This window comes from Centroberyx gerrardi, chromosome 8 (genome assembly GCF_048128805.1).
Source record: "Centroberyx gerrardi isolate f3 chromosome 8, fCenGer3.hap1.cur.20231027, whole genome shotgun sequence".
NCBI lineage: Eukaryota > Metazoa > Chordata > Actinopteri > Beryciformes > Berycidae > Centroberyx > Centroberyx gerrardi.
In genome coordinates this window covers 15,572,061-15,592,819 of record NC_136004.1, presented here as the reverse complement: position 1 = coordinate 15,592,819, position 20,759 = coordinate 15,572,061, and the positions used below count along the sequence as shown (strand labels likewise).

Below are 20,759 nucleotides of genomic sequence, written 5' to 3'. Positions count from 1 at the left end.
AGCGACTGCAGCTACCCCAGCCTCCTCTTTATTTAGCACTGAGAAGCCAACAGCACTACCAGCTGAAGAACAAGAGAGTGCTGCCACATACCAGACAGAAAAGCCCTCAGTAAATCCTATTACTGACAAGACAGAGGAAAGTTCTGTTCTCACTTCTACAGATGAAGATGGCTCAGGTGACCAAACCCCTGATATGTTCATTCAGACCTCTCCTGTCACAGCTATATCTTCTCTGTACAGCACCGAGAAGCCAACAGCAATGTCACCTGAAACACAAGAGAGTGTTGCCACAAGTCAGACAGAGAAGGCACCGGTTACACCAGAGGAAAGTTCTATTCAATCAACAACAGATGAGACCTCAGGTGAACAAACATCTGATATGTCCACTAAAGTGACTGCAGCTACCCCAGCCTCCTCTTTATTTAGCACTGAGAAGCCAACAGCACTACCAGCTGAAGAACAAAAGAGTGCTGCCACAGGCCAGACAGAAAAGCCCTCAGTAAATCCTATTACTGACAAGACAGAGGAAAGTTCTGTTCTCACTTCTACAGATGAAGATGGCTCAGGTGACCAAACCCCTGATATGCTCATTCAGACCTCTCCTGTCACAGCTATATCTTCTCTGTACAGCACCGAGAAGCCAACAGCAATGTCACCTGAAACACAAGAGAGTGTTGCCACAAGTCAGACAGAGAAAGCATCAGTTAGACCAGAGGCAACTTCTACTCTCTCAACAACAGATGAGAGCTCAGGTGAACAAACATCTGATATGTCCACTACAGAGACTGCAACTGTAACAGCTTCTTCCATGTTCAGCACTGAGAAACCAAAATCTGAAGCAGCATCAGTGTCACCTGAAACAGTAGAGAGTGCTGTCACAAGTCTCACCACTGCAGATGACTCAGTACCTGGCTCAGATTCTCAGACCTCCTCTGTGACTTCATCTCTGTATAGCACAGATACACCTGTAGTTACAACAACATCACATGAAACTGAAACTGAAAGTAGTTTACGAACAACAGTTACTACAGATGAGGAGGGCTCAGGTTACCAAATCCCTGATATGTTTTCTCAGACCTCTTCTGTAACTGCATCTTCTATCTCAAGCACAGAGTCTCCAAGTGTCACATCATCTGTACTATCAACTGAGGATTTGGACCTTAGCATAAGTACAGGCCCTGCAAATGTTGAATCCATACCTTCCTCCACAATAAGTCCTACAGTTGATGAATATGAGATGAGTTCAGTCCTCTCTTCTACAGATGCTGAGAGCTCAGGAGACAAGATGACACAAACTACAACTGATGGAATAACTCACACAACTGCAGCACCCCTGTCTAGCATTCTTCACATATTGTCAACAACTATGGTGTCACTTACTCATTTAGCCAGTCAGTTCACAACACAAGATACAGCTGTGGCAAGTGATGCAACTGAACATAAAGAAGAGATAACAACTGTAGATTCTGTTTCTCAAAGTGTGGGAAACACCATTGTTTCAATGTCTGCATTTACACAGGATGCAAGCTCAGGTGGCCATACCTCTGCTTTGCCAGGGACCACTGCTACCACACCTTTGCAGTCAACATCAAATGTTACAATCACGCAGCAGACTCAAAAGCCATTTAGCACAGTAAAATCATCAGCCATCCCGATCATTGATGAATTAGAGACAAGTTCTGTTATAACTTCTACTGATGGTCAACAAACTGAAATGTTAACAGAAGAATCTTCTACCCCTCCTTTGATAACAACCACAGACCAAACAGTGGGGCCAAGCAACTACTCAGCTATAGTGATTGGCAGCTCACTGGAAATTACTACTGAGAGAATGGCTCCTGACACCATCAAGCCCTCCATTCCTATCATTGATGAAACAGAAGCAGAGTTTGTCATTGACCAAACCCCTGATTTCTCCACTAAAGATGCTGACAAGGGATCAATCACTGTCTCTTCAATGTTCAGCACAGAAAAAACAGCTTTGACAGCATCACATGGAACTGGAACAAGTGATAGTTCAAAATCTACTGTTACTGCTGCTTCCTCTCTTTACAGTACCGAGGAACCAATGTCGCCTGACACAGAAAATATCACAGAAAAGCACTCAGTAACTCCAGAAACAGGCTATGTGCTCACATCAACCAATGAGGAGAGTACTGGAGATCAAACTCCTGATACATTCACCAAGGAATCTGTATCTTCATCACTCGCTAAGACTGTCACAGTGTCTTCCATGTTCAGTACAGAGAAGCCAGTGATGACAACAGCTTCACATGAAAGTGCAGCAGTTCAAAGTTCAACGACACCTGTTACTTCATCTCTGTACAGCACTGATAAACCAACAGTAATATCAGCTAGCACAATGAATGAAGAGGGCTCAGGTGACCAGACCCCTGATATGTTCACTCAGACCTCCGCCGTGACTGTATCTTCTGTTGTCAGCACAGACTCCTCAAGTGTCACAGCACCCATTCAGCCAGATGAGGAATTGGACTATGGCATCAGCACAGAGCCCTTATTGGTCGAATCCATACCTACCTTTGTAAGAACAACTATAATCCCTGCAGACTTAACACCTATCAGCACTGTTTTTACCATGGACACAAGCTTATTATTCACTGATGAAGAGGGTTCAGGTGCCCAAACCCCTGATGTGCTCACTAAAGATGCTGTCACTGACCCAAGTATAGTTTCTTCCATGTTCAGTACTAAGACACCAGCAGCAATGTCTCCAGAAACATCAGAAAGCTCTGCAACAAGGAAAACAGCAATTTCTCCAGAGACAGATGTTAATCTCACTCCTACAGAGGAGAGTTCAGAAGACAAAACCACAGATGTTCTCACTAAAGAGACAACAACTGCAGCTACCCCAATGTCTTCAGTATTTAGCACAGAGAAACCATTAACAACAACAGCATCACGTGAAACTGAAACAGCTGAAATTTCAAAATCTGCTGTTACTTTAGCTTCTTCTCTATACAGCACAGAGAAACCAACGCCAATGTCACCTGAAACAGATGCATCAACAGATGAAGAGGGTTCAGGAGTCCAGACCTCTGCCACATTCGCTCAAACCTCCACTGTGACTGCTTCTTCTCTTGACACTGACTCTCCGAGTGCTGCTTCCACCACATTGCCTATTTTCACAGATATTGTTGATCAGGATTTGGACTTTGGAATTAGCACAGATCCCTCACTGATTGAATCCATACCTTCCATCACAGAGGCAACAATAAAACTACAAACAGAGGAAAGTTCGGGTGACCAGACCACAGATGTGTTAACTGAAGAGTCTCTAATTGTATCAACCACTAGCTCTTCCATGTTCAGCACAGACAAACCAGTAGTAACAACACCATCACATGAAACAGCAAGTCCAACCATAGCTGCAACATCAGTTTCTTCACTATTCAGTACTGAAAAACCAACAACATGGCCACCTGAAACTGTAGAAAGTGATGTCACAGGTCATACAGAGGAACCCTCAGTTGCTCCACAAGTTAGTTATACACCAAGCCATGAGGAGACTTCAGGTAACGAAACCCCTGATGTGTTCACTAAACAGACACCAACTGTCATGGCCATAGCCTCTTCCGTATTCAGCACAGAGAAGCCAGAACCAGGAACTGCTGCTTCAAGCTCTGGTGTTACTTCACCTTCCTCACTCCAAAGCACTGAGAAACCTACAGCAATTTCAACTAGACCAGCAGAAATCACATCAACAGAAAAGCCCTCAGTTACTTCAGAGGAAAGCTTTGTATTCACCTCTACAGATGAACAAGGCTCAGGTGACAAAACAACTGATGAATCAAATACAGAGACTGTAACTACCACAGCATCTTCACTGTATAGTACTGAGAAACCAACAACCATATCAACTGAAGAAACAGAGACAGAGGCAGGTTCTGGTCTCAGTCCTACAGAGGAGGGAAGTTCAGGAGACCCATCCCCAGATATGTCGACTAAAATGACTATGTCATCCATGTTCAGCACAGAGAGACCAGCAATGACAGCTGCATCACATGAAGCTACAACAGCTGACATTTCAAAGAGTGCTTTTACTTCAGCCTCTTCCCTGTACAGCACTGAGAAACTAACATCAATGTCACCTGAAACAGACACATCAGATGAAGACAGTTCAGGACACCAGACCCCTGATATGTTTCCTGAAGAGTCTCTAATTGTAACAACGACAATCTCCTCCATGCTCAGCACAGAGAAGCCATTAGTAACAGTCACTGGAACAATTGACGGTTCAAAGTCAGCTGCTACTGCAGCTTCTTCTCTCTATAGCACAGAGAAACCTACTCCTGAAGTGAGTTCTATTCTTTTAACATCCACAAATGAAGAAGGCTCAGGAGACGAGACCCTTGGTATGCTCACAAAAGACAGTCCATCTACCACAATGACCTCTCTTTACAGTACTGAGAAACCAACAATTGTGTCATCTGAGACAGTGAAGGCTGTTACTTCCACAGCTACGTCTCTATTCAGTACTGAGGCACCAGAACATATTGACACAACAATATCACAAGAAACACCCTCAGCTGAATCAGTGGACAGTATTGCTACTACTACACCAACCTCTCTGTATAGCACAGAGAAAGCAGCACATGTAACCAGCATTACAGAGGAAGACAGTTCAGTTGATCAATCTCCCGATATGCTTACTGAAGTATCTACAATTGCTACCACAGTTATACCACTGTCACAAAGTGAGTCTGGAGTGCCAGTGGGGTCTGGAACAGAGGCTCCAGTGGAGGCCATCACCAATCAGGACCAATTCATTGTTGCCACAGATGAAAGCGAGATAGCTGAGACCGAGAGCACATCTCAGACTTCAAGTGCTGAATCATCAACCCAATCCTCATCACAGTTCATCACAGAGGAATCTACATCTGCTCCCCAATCTGCAGTCTCCACCAGCACAGCTGATACAATGGAGACAATTACAGCATCAGTGTCTGAGTCAGGAAGTGGTGATTTTACAGAGACAGAGAGCTCGGGAGATGACACATCCGTTGCTGCAGTGGCACTTGTGCCTACTGCTACACCTTCAGCCTCAACAGGAGTAACTGATAAACAAACTGATAAATCCACAGCTGCTGGGGTCTCTTTACCAGATGATGAGATCTCAGCTGACCAGACATCAGGTATGGTCACTCTATCTACTGGCATTGCATCCACAGATGAAACTCCCCTAGAAACACCAGCAGCTGAACAGCCCTCTATGGAACACACAACCTTAACATCATCCACAGTAAGACCATTAAGCACTTCCGAATTTACTGAAGAGAGCTCAGGTGATCACACTGATGCATCCACTAAAGAATTTACAACCATCATCAAAGGTCCTTATGTATTTGGAACCTCTGAACCCATGCAGATGCCCAGTGTATCTCCTTCTGAACGAGTCATTGTGTTCACCACAAAGGAAACATCTACTTACATTGACATGGAGACTTCCGGTGGCTCATCTGTAGAGGATGACCTGGAGACAACTACTGATGGGTCTGGTGAAGAGCCTCCAATGGAGACTACCACAAAACCCCAGGATGAATTTACTGTGGCCACAGATGAGACTGAGATAGATGAGACTGAGAGCACATCTGAAGTGTCAAGTGTTGAATCTTCTACTCGGTCCAGCACTCAGCTCACCGAGGTATTTGTGTCATCAACCCAGGCTCCACGCATGACAAGCACTGAAATTTCCACAGCCACCTTCACTGAGCAGGGCAGTGGGGACACAGAGGACTCCACAGTTGAGGATGAGAGTTCAGGTGATGGATTTTCCAGTGTGTCTACTAAGCTTACACCAGTCACAACAGCTCCTGTGAAGTCTACTACTATAGCAGCTACCTTTTCATCTAGTGCTGTTGCTTTCACTGAGGAGGGCTCAGGTGACCAAACCTCTGATATGTCCACCAAAGATGCTATTACATCTTCTTCCATGTTCACAACAGAGAAACCAGTAATGACAACAGGGAAAACTGCTGTCACTGAAGCCTCTTCTCTCTATAGCACTGATAAACCAACAGCAATGTCACCTCAAATTGACACTTCAACACTTGAGGAGAGCTCAGCTGACGAGACCACTGATATGTTCACTGAGACCTCCTCTGTGTCAGTTTCGACTGTCTACAGCACAGAGTCTCCCGCCGTAGCCTTGGTTACATCCTCAACTTTGCTGGATATTGATGAGCATTTGGACTATGGCATTAGCAAAGAACCCTTACTAGTTGAATCAATGCCATCCTCCACAGGAGTAACTGAAAGGCCTGCTGAGCCAGGCTTGGGTAGTACTGCTCCCTTCACAGGCACAAGCTCATTATATACAGAAGAGGATGGTTCAGGTGACCAGGCCACTGATATGTCCCCTAAAGTGGCTGGTACAGTTTCTTCAATGTTCAGCACAGAGAAACCAATAATGACAGCAGCATCTAATGAAACTACAACAGTTGATATTTCAAAGAGCACTTCAGCCTCTTCCCTGTTCAGCACAGAGAAACCAATAGCATCACATGAAAGTGGAGCAATTCATATTTCAAAATCTGCTGTTACTGCTTCTTCTCTCTACAGCACTGAAAAACCAACACCTGTGCATTTAACAACAGCACATGATGTCACATCTGCTCACTCAGATTATACTCCATCTGCAACTGATATGTCTACATCAAGTCCAGCCATTACTTTTATAGAGGAGAAGAGCTCAGTTGACCAAACGCCAGAGATGTTCACCTCAAAACCATCAGTGATGGACAGTGTCACATTTGGAGAAGCAACAGGTGAAACTGAATCTTTCGTTTCAGTCACACCAGGCTCTGATGAGCAGGCTGCCTCACAGGAAATCCAAATTACCCCAGATACAGAAATCGGCATTACTTCTGAAGTGGCAGAGCATCCCAGTCATAGCACAGGGGAAGATGAAATTACTGTAGCTGAGCACACAATGCAATCTTCCCATACAACTATGTCACCCCACACAATTGTAAGTTCAGCCAGCGATCACACCGCAAGTGACTTCACCACAGTAAGCTCCAGCAGTGACCACACAGTAGATGGAGTCACATCCCTGTCCACCCCTATTCCTTCCATTATTTACCATGGCATTACAGACCAACAGGTTATGATCATTAGCCCTACTAGTAGCCATGCCAAGACTGACCTAACTGAACAAACCCCTACCATGGTCTTGCATGGAACAAAACCATCAACCAGCACAACCATCATATTCACCGAGGACGCAAAGGATGAGGATGAACTGTTCTCTACACTCACAGACAGTATGAGGGAAGGCAGCTCCACGCCTGAGCTTATTACCAAAGATGATACTATAATTGATGCAGATACTATTTCCTCCTCTCCATTTTACCCAACCATCCAGACAGAGGAAGCAGGAGGTGTCACGGCAGTTACTATGACACCAAAGTTGGAGGTGACAGAGGAACCAGAGGGCTCTGGGATTGGTGGTGTCACCTCCTTGACTCTTATGCCACCAAGTTCACTTACACCATCAGACACTGATTCATCATCAGAATCAACGTCTTCTGAATTTTCCCCTTCCAGTTCAAAACCATCACCTGTAGAAGTTTCTAGTAGCAAGACGTCCAGTGCAGAAACAGTGACATCTGTGCTACAAGCCACCCCAGCTACAACAGTGTCTCAGTCAAGCTCTGAGGAAACCTATACATTTACCACACCGCATACCGTTTTCTCTGTTGAGACTCATACCAAACCAACTGCCCAGCTGGTGGATGATGAGTCATCACGTGATAATGTTACTGATGATGTCACTGAGTCTGTTACAGAGATCGCCAGCTCTTCGTTTATGCCTTTTCAAGCCTCAACTGAATCAGCAGACATAAGTTCACACACTCCAGTATCCAGTGAGGAATATGTGGTCACCACAGACGAGAAAGAAAAATCCACCACCTCATCACCCACAGCCATCACACCCACAAGTAAGGGCACAACAGATGACGCCTCAATAAGTTCATCCATTTCCACACAAACCACCATACAGACAGTCACTGTCACACCACACACACCAACGTCCACTGAACCTGATGCACTAGTGAAACCAACCAGTGCAATATATGTTGATGAGTCATCAAGTGGTGATGACTCTGATGATGGCTCAGGAGTGGAAACCTCCATCACCACAGACACAAGCTCAGTATCGTCTGTGGATAGCGAGAAATCTACCACTACTCTGGCTGTAGAGAGCCCCATCACAGATAGTACTGATGAAGGTAGCTCAAGAGACCAAACCCCTGATATGTTCATCAAAGAGCCTGCTTCATCTTCATTCAGCACAACCAAAGAATTGACACAAACATCTACAGTGTCTTCCATGTTTAGCACTGAGAAGCCAGGACACACTATGACAACAGTGCTACATGAAACAGCAACGGCAGCATCTGAGAAACCGGTGACATCTACAGCCTCTTCGCTGTATAGCACTGAGAAACCAACTGTTGCCTCTGTCTCAGATGTTACTGATGAGGACAGCTCAAGGGACCAAACTCCTGGCATATTGACAGCTACAACAGTGAAGGCAGAACAAGTAACAATCTCAGTTGCTTCACCTGAACCTGCCACAGGGGAGACTGAAATGGCAGAATCAAGTGCTGCCTCCAGTCTTTATAGCAATAAGAAGCCAACTGTCACATCCGTTCCTGATGTTACTGAGGAGGATAGCTCAAGTGATCAGACACCTTATACCTCCACCAAAGAACCTGTGACAGTGGCAGCTGCTACATTGCGCAGCACAATGAAAATTGATCAACTGCCATCCACAGCAACCATATCTTCTTCCTACAGTACTGAGAAACCGTCAGTGGCTAGTGTCTCAGATGTTGCAGATGTGGAGAGCTCTGGGTACGAGAGCTTAGATGCATTCACTGAGAGGACTGTAGCCACCACAGTATCACCTAAGGCAATAATAGCTGCGAGTGAAAAGACCACTCCAATATCTTCTCTGTATAGCACAGAGCAATCCACCACAATAACCCAAGAGGATGGAACTGCAATGAGTGATGCAACTGTGGGGGTAGAGAAAGCATCATTTTCAGAAACAGTTTCACTCTCTACTGATGAGGCAACGTCAACCCTGGCTCCAACACATGAAGAGAGCACAAGGGACCATATCTCCTATATATCTACTAAAGATTCCAATTCTACAACCACAGTGTCTTCACTGCATAGCACAGATGAAACAGAAGTAGCCTCTTCCCAGCAAATTCTCTCAGTTTACTCCACCACCGCTGCTACATCGAAGCCAGATGTGATGGTTCAATTTGTCACCACTTTTGTCCCAGAACTAGATGCAACACCACCTGAGGAGACTTTCCAGCAGGCCAGATCTGAGATCACGTTCACTCATCATCCCCGCATTGACATTGCCACTGAGCAAACTGTGGTGGCCACAACCAGCCCCATGTTGCCCAGTGAGGAGTCAAGCCAGCACTTTGAACCTACTTTCTCTACCATCACTCCAGAGACTGGAGTTACACCCACATCACAGGAAGATTTGACAGTTGAAGCATCAAGCCAGACACCTATAACCGAAGAAGTTTCAACTGATGCCGAAGGCAGTGCAGACAAAGAGAGTGAAATCCAAGAAACATTCAGTGCAACGTTATCTACAGCTGTTACAACAACGACTTTCCCTCTTGTAGATGAAACATTAGATTACGATAGCACAAAGCCTGCCATGGTTGAATCTACACCTCCACATCTGACTGTTGACAAAACCACAAAACCTGAGGAAACTGCAGCTATTAACACTGAATTCTCTACAGACTCAAGCTCAGTGGAAACATCTACAGAAAGTTCAGGTCATCAGACCCCAGATATGTACACCCAAGAACCTGCGACAGTAACAAATGTGTCTCCTCAGCATAGCATAGAGGAGGAGGAAACAACTTTGTCACTTTCGCTGGCAACAAAAAAGACTCCATCTACAACTGTGTCTTCACTGTATAGCACTGAGAAGCCATCAGTTGCTTTCATTTCAGATGATACTGTTCAAGAGGGCTCAGGTGATGAGACCCCTCATATGTTTTCAACAATGTCACCCAAAGTGGTGACAGGAGAGAGTGAGCAGACTGCCACGTCCCCCTACGGCATTGAAAAATCAACTGCAATGTCATCTGAGACAGACACCTCAACAGATGAAGAGGGTTCAAGTTATGAGAATATGCTCACCCCAACCATTTCATCAGTATTTAGTGCCACAACAACACCATCTGAAAAGGCATCAACAGAGAACAACCTCAAAGAGACAACAACTTCAGCTACCACAGTCTCCTCCATGTTTAGCACAGAGGAACCAGTGATGACAACAACATCACATGAAACAGGAACAGCTGAAAGCTCCAAGTCTGCTGTCACTGCAGGTTCTTCTCTCTTCAGCACTGAGAAACCTACCTCTGCTACTGATGACACAGAAACAAGCACCTCTCTCACCTCAACAGGTGAAGAGAACTCAAGCGAACAGACCACTAATATGTTCAATCAAACAGTTTCTTCTGCAACTACTGCAACTACACCAGTTTCATCTGAGAAAACATCAATAGAGAGTGAAGAGATTTCTACATCGACAGAAACAAGTTCTATTAACCCTTTAACAGAGGAAGAGGGTTCAGGTGACAAGACACCTTATATGTTTGACACAGACACGGTCACTCAAACTGTTTCATCCCTATCCAGCACAGTGAAGGTGGACCATGTTGTCACCACCACAGTATCATCTGAGATGGCAAACACTCAGACAGATGAGACTGAAACATCTGCATATGAAGAAAGCTCAAGTGACAAGACTGTTGAGAGCCTCATCACCGAAGCATCTGCAATGCAATCACCTGCTGTGACCAGTACTGCTGAGTTATTGCAGACATCAATGCCATCAGACTCAGGCTCAAGAGATTCTGATAGTGAGGTGACAAAAGACACAGACATAACAAGCACAGAACAGCCCACTGGTGTTACAAGCATCGAAGAAATCTCTATAAGCTCAGAGACTGAGGTAGTGGTCACCACAATGCCTGCTATAACCCTGTCTCCCAATATGACATCAGAAGACAGCAAAGTTATTTCCTTTCAGCCTGTATCAACTGTCGATTCCACAGCAGCACCATCACAGCCTGATGTTACGGTCCGATTTGTCACCACATTTCCTCCTGTACCAGACATAACAACTACCCAGGAATCATTTGAACAAGCCAGGTCTGAGATCACACTAACACACCGCCCTCACACTGATCTTTCTTCCGAGGATATGTCAGTAGTCACAACCAGCCCTGTGTTCCCAGGTGATGAGACAAGCCAGAGTGCAGAATCAACTGCTCTCCCTGCTGCTTCCCCCGGGGCTGCAGCTGCATCCACTTCAAAGGAAGATGGGACAGTTGAACCCACAATAGAACAGGTTTCAAGCGGTGCAGAGAGTGAATCATCTCAAGAGGGAGACGTTCAAGTAACATCTCCAGATTATGGCTCATCAACTCTAGATTATGACACCCCAGTAGATTATGGAACACCAGACCTATCCAAGGTTGAATCGATTCCAACATACATTCAAACAACCACAAAACCCGAAGAAGTAACAGCGTCCATTACGACACCCTCCGCTTTTTCTCAAACAGCTGAGAGTCAGTCTGTCAGCTCAGAGAGCAGTGCTGAAAGTAGCTCAGAGGAAAAGACAACCAAGCCGTCTGTATTAGCAGAAGCTATCACTGTCATGCCTTCTGTCTCAGCTCCAGTCAGTGAAGCATCCTCCTCCAGCTCTGAGAGTGGCTTAGAAAGCAGCAGCAGCAGCTCAGAGGAAAAGGCGACCACAGCGACCACTGTGAAGCTAGAGAGTGACAAGGTTGAGGATATCAGTCCTGAGCTCTCAGCTGCCACCACTGACTCACCCTCTATCCTGACTACTGGGGCTGAGATCAAGTCCTCCAGTTCTGAGAGTGCCTCTGGGGAAGCAATGGCTACCATGAAGCCAAAGACCGAGAGCACGGAGCAACATCCCCTGTCCCCAGATGAAATCCAGACTGTATTCAAGGTAGATGCCACTGCAACTTCCCCATCGATCGACTCTCCAGATACAGCGGTGGAGTCTGTTAGTGTTGATAGCACCTCTGAGAAAGAGATTGAAGCGGAGGGAGTTGTCAGTCCTGACACTGAAATACCAAGCTGGGAAAAGCCAGAGTTTACAACACTGGCACCATCTGAGACACAAAGCCAATCTTCAGAGTCGGTTACATCAGTTCCTACCACTCTGTCATCTTCTGAGGAGGAGGATGAGAGAGTGGACTATGACACAGCACCACCACTGCTCATTGAAGGAGAACCACCAATCAGAGGAGAGGAAACAACCACCCCAGCTGAAACGGGACTCGGTTTGGGCCACACCATTGTTGGCGAGACTGTTGAAATTCCAGGTATGTGTTTCTCCAAATGGCTTTCATTGGTACACAATAAAAAGTATAAGCTCTGAATTGCCTGTCAATTTTGATATGAGATAATATGATTTTAATATTCCCTTTTTTTTATCTCTCAATAGGCATTCACTCATGCACAGAAAACATTTGTCTGAATGGAGGATCTTGCTACAAGAGTGGCAGCATCCATTCATGTAGCTGTGCCCCGGGTTACAGTGGAGATCGCTGTGAAACAGGTATATCAAGAATTCCTCGCACTATACCTCACAGCCTTAACTTTCCATCCAAGGCGGAGCGAATTAATCCTCCACTTTTTCTGTATGTCTTCTTTTATTCATTATGTCTGTTTTTTATCCAGATATTGATGAGTGCCAATCAAGCCCTTGCCGGAATGGAGGTACCTGTGTTGATGGGCTGGCTTCCTTCACATGTGTGTGCCTCCCTAGCTACTCTGGGGTGTATTGTGAAGAAGGTAAGTTTGTGATTAATGTGACTCTCCCTCACAACTGAATATTCAGTTTCAGATGAATCAAAGCTTTTAATTTCATCAATGTTTTAACTGGTTCCAACCATCCCTCTAACCTATCTAGACTGAGCTCAAGCAATTTTCGCTTGACATGTTAAAATAAACAATCTTAGAGTGATGCTATGGCATTTCACAATCGATTAGAGCACGAACAACATTGGCGTTACTCAGAATAAGTCATAAATCTACAGATAATGTATTTAGACTGACTTAATGTAATCACCTGAGGAAATAAACAGAAAAAATGAGACTATGAGTCATTCAAATATTAGAGGATACACCATAGAAATACAGTTTAGTCTAGTTGTGTTGCTACTCAACTTCCACCAAACAGCAGAGTATTGTATCTTATCTCTCTCCCAGGCATTAGGTGAGTCATAAACACCGTCTTTATCTCATCACGACCACATTTTACAGTCTCGTCTTAGTGTTGCCTGAAGGCTGTCATGTCTCTTAATACTTGGGTTACTGAACAGACAGCCTGGGGAATCAGTTTCCAACAGTTTCCGACAGACAGACAGTTGACACATTTTCCATGTGTCCTATTTCACAGTATCTTACAGATTCCAGACATTTGATTGTTAGTGCCAGCTCAGGTGTGGTGTAAGCTCCACTGCAGGTGTGCTAGACTTCAAGTCAGCTCTTGATATTTCCATCTAGGACAAGAAGAGTGGTCTAGAAATGTCTTTGTAGCTCCTTATGACTTACTGTATAACCAAGAGAATCTGCACAAAGACATTTATTAGAAATGATGGGTATAATTACTGAGGGTGATCTCATGCCGAAGATCCCATAGCTAACCATTTTACTTTCCTCTCCCCATTGCACCCTTATTTCATCCCTAGTGTGTTGAACCCAGGGCATCATCCGCCTTGGCTGATTTGTCTTGACCAGTGTCCACACCCTAAATGTTATGGTGATCCCTCATCAGTGAATCACGCCCCAGATTGTGTACTCAGACCCAGCTGCTGTCTTAGAAAGTCTTGCCAGGAGAGAGGGAGAAAGAGTAACTTAAGGGAGAGTGACCCAGAGAAAAGATGTCAGCCTCTGTTTAGTCTGTTTGCGTCTCATAGCTGGATTGAGGAGGAGAGCGAGAGACAGACTGATAGTAAACAGAGATGTCGCAGTATACGTTTGGACACAATACACACACACACACACACCTCTGGTAAGAGTTATATGAGAGTGTTATCTAAGCGTGCCTGGTAAAATCTGCATGCCTTGGCCAAGTGATGCAGAATGTATAGACACTTGTATTTGGAAACCCCTGCCTTTGCTCCAACACATTCTGAAATTCATCGCCTATCAAGCCTCAGGGTTTGACTGGCATTAACCTGAACTGTTCAGGATTGCTGGATCAATTCACCTTTGAACCTTAAGCCTATGAATACACATTAAATGCACACAGTTTTGTTAGTGCACACATTTGTTTAGCCTCTCTCTCTTCTCGAAATGTCTTGTAGTGTTGCTATAGGGCTGTAGGAACTAATCCATCAGACATTCTTCCTCTTTCATCTTGATTAGGGACAATAGTGCCAGTCAGAGATAGCAACAGGCCTCAAGGCCCAGTATATTCAGGTGTTGGATAGATTAGATAAAGTCATGCATATTACAGCTCTGGGGCTAATGGATGAATGGATGAAAACTGTAAAAAATCTGCAACCTTTTTACTTACAGTTCTTCCTCGCCATGCAAGTGTTAATGCAAGTCTGATTTGTGCTTCTTCTGTCTGTCAGTCCATTTGTCTGTATGTCTCACTCTCTGACTTGCTCTCTCTCTCTCCCATCAGATACAGAGACATGTGACTATGGCTGGCATAAGTTCCAGGGCCACTGCTACAAGTACTTCCACAACAGGAGAAACTGGGACACGGCAGAGAGAGAGTGTCGCATGCAGGGGGCTCACCTCACCAGCGTCCTCTCCCACGAGGAGCAACAGTTTGTCAACCGTACGTTCATCAATGTCATGCACAAACAAAACCACAGTTGTAGATAACCAATCCTCAATGTAGGAGCATGCTAAAGTCCTACTTTTAAGAGTGTACATAATAAGATTGCAGTACCACAAGGTGCTTTTTAAAGCAATATCAAATACACAAGTTTCTCAACAAAGACAGCACAAGGAGAACAGCATAGGAAAAATGATTCAGGCGTACAAAAATGCCATTGCTCACTCTATCTTCCCCTTACTATTTCTGTGATGGAAAGGTCCTAATAAGGACATATGGAAACACAGAAACGTCAACCTGTTGTATTTCACTCTGCCCTGTATCGCAGGTCTTGGACAGGACTACCAGTGGATTGGCCTGAATGATAAGATGTTTGACAGCGACTTCCGCTGGACTGACGGTAGCCTTATGGTAAGATTGCGTGCTTCTCACGCATTTTTTTTCTCAACAAACATGGCACAGAGTCAATTTAAATATTTGGGCGTGATGCTGATGACAAATATAGTCATCTAGGGAGAGTTGCTCTCTCCAGGAACTGCGGTGGCTTTCTCATGACGTACTTTCCTCTTACCTCATATCTCTACACCCTGGTGGGTGACTGCTCTGGTAATAAACTGACTGTAGGACATACTGAAAGGCAGTATCGAGTCCATTTATTCAGCGTGAGCTCAATATGTAGGAATCAATAGCTGCTACCATGCAAGAAGTTTGCAAGAAGAATGCAAGTAGCCCATAGCCAGACCGTTTATACACTTCAGCACACAAGTGGGAGCGTGTTTGCATGATATTGGCTGTACCTGCTGAAGATCCCCCTCACTAGACAGGAAAGTGGCTAATTGCTATGTGCATCCATGTCGTACAGATTGATGTCCTCACTTCAAAGATAGCCCTCCACCACCAGAGATAGGGGGAGCATAGAGAGGGCCCGGGGGTTAAGAGATAAGCACAGGCCGCCTGTGGAGACCTCCACTAGGCTGAGAGATTGGGGGGCGATGAAGGTGTGAGTGACGCTGCGTAGAGGGGAGTCTGGCAGGCGTAGACAGGTATGGTCCCCCCCTCAGCCCCCGGACCCATCAGAAGACCCAGCAGGCGAGCGGCCACCCGGGGGAAGGGCCACCAGGCAGACCGACACACACATGGACAGCACCTGTGCCTGGCTGCAGAAAGAGAGGAAACTAGACAGAAGCAGCCTAGGGGGTCTGGGTGGGTGGTCACCTCCCCTGGATTCAAATATATTAAAAAAGAGAATAGCTTTGCATCATTTTGAAATAATTACAATTGGAAAAAATCTGCAAAAGTCAGTCACATAACAGTAGGGCATTGAAACACCCAGGTTAGTGCTTGTGTGTGTGTATCTTTATGCATGTGTGTGTCTCCAAAACACGCAAACACACATGGTAGGGCGGCTGATCAAAGTTTGTTTGATTATTTTGAGGAGGATGCAGGCCTGCTGTGCAGTTGATGGGTTACCCATTTGTTAACTGGGAGTGAGCTGAGCAGGAAGCCGGTGTGTGTGTTTGCTAACCATAATAACAGGGTAGCAGAGCTTCGGGGCATGAACGGGGGAGTGGGGGGTCACAGCTTTGAAGAGACTGTTTGAACCTAGGATGCGCTGACAGACTGCAGGTAGGATCAATTCTAGGGTGACTTCCTCACACACTCTACAGCTGTGTGTATGCTGTATAAATGAGTCACCGTACATCTGCGTGTGTCTGTATGTCTGTGCACATCGTGGAATTTGGCACCCGCAGTATTACACATGTTATGCTAGGCATGCAGTATGTATGATGTAATGACATAGCACTTATGTGTGTCCATTATCACATGTGTAGTGTGTTACAAAACTGACAATAATGATTCCCCCTGCATTCAGGACTTGACATCAAAGCCATGACATACTGGCATTTACTGGATACCGATCATATCACGTATATGAAGTCAAATATCAGTGTATGATTCCTCTAGCTTATTCATCAGCTTCATAGCAGTGTACTGTACATGTATTGGACAGTAAAGAATAATAGAATAAAAATCCTGACTCAATAAACCTGATCACACTGTAGCTCAGTGAGAGATTTGCAGTGCAGTAATGTAGTAGATGTTTACTTGACCACATTTTTCCGTCTCATTTTATAAATGGGTTGGCCCTTTTTCTGTTTCTTGTGTTTGTCTTAGTAGTGAGGTGCCATATGAGGGTCTCTGACAGCTGAATTATAGTTTGTCACTGAGTAGCAAAACTATGGCATATAACAGTAGTGGGCTCCCAGAAAGATACAGTTGCTCCCTCTTGTGGACTCTCATAAAATCACATACAGCTGTCAATAGATAGGAAACTTGCTCCCATGACAGCACAGGATCTCTATTTTCAGGACCACTTCCAAGGAAGGAGATAGGTGGTAGTAACAACACATCCGCTGTTTTGGTGGCCTTTGCCCTATAGGTGGTTTGAGTGTGATATCATGCACCTTATCAGGTCTACTAATTATACATAGTAGATAACCAATGCTCTTAAGATGCAAGGAGAGCAATAGTAAAACAAAGAGTGTTTGTACATGTGTTCATTCAAGGAAAAGATCTTTTTATCACAAGTTTATTAAAAATCCATTTATACTGAAAGATAGGTCTTTCTGCTTCCTTGAACGTAATAATGAGGAAACTGATAGTGCCTTTGATACAAATCTTATCATAAAGGCTCACTCTTTTTATGCTCTGCTCTTATCTCAGCAATATGAAAACTGGAGGCCCAACCAGCCCGACAGCTTCTTCTCCTCTGGTGAGGACTGTGTGGTGATGATCTGGCATGAGGACGGCCAGTGGAACGACGTTCCTTGCAACTACCACCTCACCTTCACCTGCAAGAAGGGCACGGGTAAAAAGAAACTGCTGAATTGCACACATCATCTCATCATTTGCCTGCTTTACAGATGAAAGTAACTAACCAAAGTTAATGTTGTTAACTGGTTGGAAAATTAAGATATTTTCAGGGAGAAAGGGATACGACTTCTAGAAGTATGATGCATAACAGGAGACTATAGAAGCCTGATGGTTTCTGCTGTTGAAGTTACTCTCTTTAATTTCATTGCTCTTTTCCTTGTGTCGGTTCCTCAGTGGCCTGCAGCCAGCCCCCTCTGGTGGAGAATGCGCATACCTTTGGCAAGAAGCGTGAGAGGTACGAGATCAACTCGCTGGTGAGGTACCAGTGCCAGAACGGCTTCATTCAGAGGCACGTGCCAATCATCCGCTGCCGTGGGGACGGACGATGGGACATCCCCAAAATATCCTGCATGAACCGTAAGTACACCTAAGTGTATTGCTCTTAGTACAGAGATACAGAGTGTATTGGGAGTCTTTTATATGCTTTTGACAAAACTCATTGTTGTTTCAGATGTAATATAGTAGAATTGAAGGTGTGGAATTGTTTTCACTTTAAATGACTCTTTCGTTTCTCTCTAACAGCATCAAGCTATCAAAGGGCTTTTACCAGAAGACACCAACACCAACACACTAGTCTGTACAGCATCAACAACTTCAAACGATGGCCCGAAGAGGCCGTCCGCTATCACCATCAGCTCTACAGGGGAAAGAGAGACAGGACTGGACACAAGCTAAGGAGACAGTGATCGCCGTGTAGCATGGCACAACCTCCCCGAGACGAGAACACAAAGCTGTCGCTTGTGTGGGAAAAAAAAGAAAAGAAAAGAATTCTCAAAGGAAAAGGACAAGAGAAAGCTCATCAAAGAAACCCTGAGGATAATCTGCAGTTTTCTTGCATTTTGGATGACGATGGAATCTTATCAAGTGCCTTTTTAAAGAGATATTGTTGTTACATGATGTTCTTATGAAGGGACACTGTTTTATAACAATGCCAACGTGGATGAAATACTTTCAGCTGGCTACTGGAAAAGCAAAAAGTACACTCTTCTCATTTTTTTTTTAATCTGGAGTTGGTTTTTTTTAACCAAATAATGCATTCATGACCATTATATAATACTTTTTTTACACAGACTGTGCTCTTAAAAATCACCAAATGTGTTCCTTATACAAAGAAAACCAGAAACCAGCTTTTGTGAAATTGTAGCGCTTATGTTATGTAAAGGAATTCATTATATTGCCGAGCTGTTTGAGCTGGACTTCAATCAATTTAATGAGTATGCATACATATCTACATTGAAGTCCTCATCTTTTAATAATATATATTCTGTGTCAAGAAATCTGTGTTTGGTTTCTCAGGACACCAAAGGAGGCATCAATGGTATTAATGCATATGTTAATGACTCATAGTTTACATTACTAGAGTGATATAACACATACATAGAGCAACTGTTTGTAAAACTTTACACAGAATCATTCTCCAGACTTTATCAACAGAGGCACCGAGGATATTCTGAAACGTGGTTTCATCGCTTTCCTGGTAACAAATCAGATTCCAGATTTACGCATTTAAGAACTCTGGGGAAATCTCAGCCAATCACTTTTTAACTGCTGGAGACCTTCTTTGTGATGGCAGCTTTGAAATTACCAAATTGCCAACTTTTTTCATTAGCTCCATCCTTCACTGGATGATGCCATCCATGTCTTGTCAAGATGTTTATGGATAGATTTATAGAGAGAGAATATATGAAACTTACTGTCATGGTTTCTGTTGTATGGTACCTTGCATTTTAATGTGGGAAAGATTGCTCTCTCAGTACTTATCAACAAAGCCTTTTTTCCACTGATGAAAAGCCATAGTCAATCAACTATTTTAAAACGGAAGAAGGGAAGTGTGGCTCAATAGCGTTTGTTTTCTGCTCAAGTGTGTTATCTGCAATTCAGTGCCCAACTTGCTGTGTTTACAATAACTGCAATGCTGTTCATAATTACAAATCAAAGACTGCTTTCATCTGCTGTGCTATAGCTTGTAATAGTTTTCTAGGTAATGCGCGTCTTCATTATGTTTTCTGTTGTCTTGGGTCAATGTAAATCAGCCATTGAGAGAATGTATTTTGTGAAACACTCAAAAAGACTTGAACGTAATGCCTGTTTAACCAGAGATGCATATAATTTATTTTCAAGCTGCTCTTCATCTTTCTAATTGTGTTGTACTCACAGGTAAAATAAGACTCCTGGCCCAGCAATAGTCTTCAGACATTCTAAGTGTATTTATGTTTAACAGGAGACCAGCCAGACTCACAGCTTGTGTAAATGGAATGCATTGAAGATGATAATTTACAGCACATTTACATAATAGTTGATTGATAGGCCTTTTTTACAACTTAAAGGCCTGCAATGGACCAAAGAGTAAGGAGGGCCCATCAGCTGCAATAATCTTGTTTTCTAACATAATATTTGTACAGATATTGCAGTGTGCATGGTCATGTTTGGTCTCCAGCAGTTGTTTGTTTTTTGATGGGAAAAAAAAGTGTTTGTTTTGTCTGTGAGTGTATGTGTGTATGTGTGTGTGTGTGTGTGTGTGTGTGTGTGTTTCTGCATTAATGTGCACATAATATCATTTTATATTTATAGTATAACATTTTTTATTTTACAATGTGAATGTCTGGGATGTTTGTGAAATGTTTTAAAGAGATCAAACTGTTTTGTTCTGCTTCCATCACCAAAGAAATAAAATATATATATATATATTAATACAATTTTATTTGGACATTTTTTTGTAAATGTTGTGGGCAGCACAGTGGCTCACTGTCGCCTCACAGCAAGAAGGTCCTGGGCTCGACTCCCGGCCCTGGGCCTCTCTGTGTGGAGTTTGCATATTCTGCATGTTCCCCGTATTTGTGTGGGTTTCCTCCAAGTGCTCCGGTTTCCTCCTACGTTCCAAAGACAGGCAAGTCAGGTGAATTGGATACTCTAA

At 44.0% G+C, this 20,759-nt stretch overlaps 1 protein-coding gene across 1 annotated transcript; it reads left to right on the top strand.

Moving 5' to 3' along the window:
• The first annotated feature begins 379 nt into the window (after positions 1 to 379).
• LOC139912102 (uncharacterized) lies at positions 380 to 20,505 on the top strand. The gene is made up of 8 exons (XM_078285166.1): positions 380 to 12,437; positions 12,560 to 12,673; positions 12,796 to 12,909; positions 14,753 to 14,911; positions 15,240 to 15,322; positions 17,636 to 17,780; positions 18,020 to 18,202; positions 18,368 to 20,505. The coding sequence occupies exons 1-8, from the start codon at positions 380 to 382 to the stop codon at positions 18,529 to 18,531; spliced, it is 13,020 nt and encodes a 4,339-aa protein (XP_078141292.1). The 3' UTR covers positions 18,532 to 20,505.
• Positions 20,506 to 20,759: the final 254 nt, after the last annotated feature.

Coding starts and splice junctions, on each gene's coding strand:
- LOC139912102 (XM_078285166.1), top strand. CDS start 380: ATGTCCACTAAAGTGACTGCAGCTACCCCAGCCTCCTCTTTATTTAGC. Junction 12,438..12,559: donor CGAGACTGTTGAAATTCCAG/GTATGTGTTTCT, acceptor ATCTCTCAATAG/GCATTCACTCATGCACAGAA. Junction 15,323..17,635: donor GGACTGACGGTAGCCTTATG/GTAAGATTGCGT, acceptor CTCTTATCTCAG/CAATATGAAAACTGGAGGCC.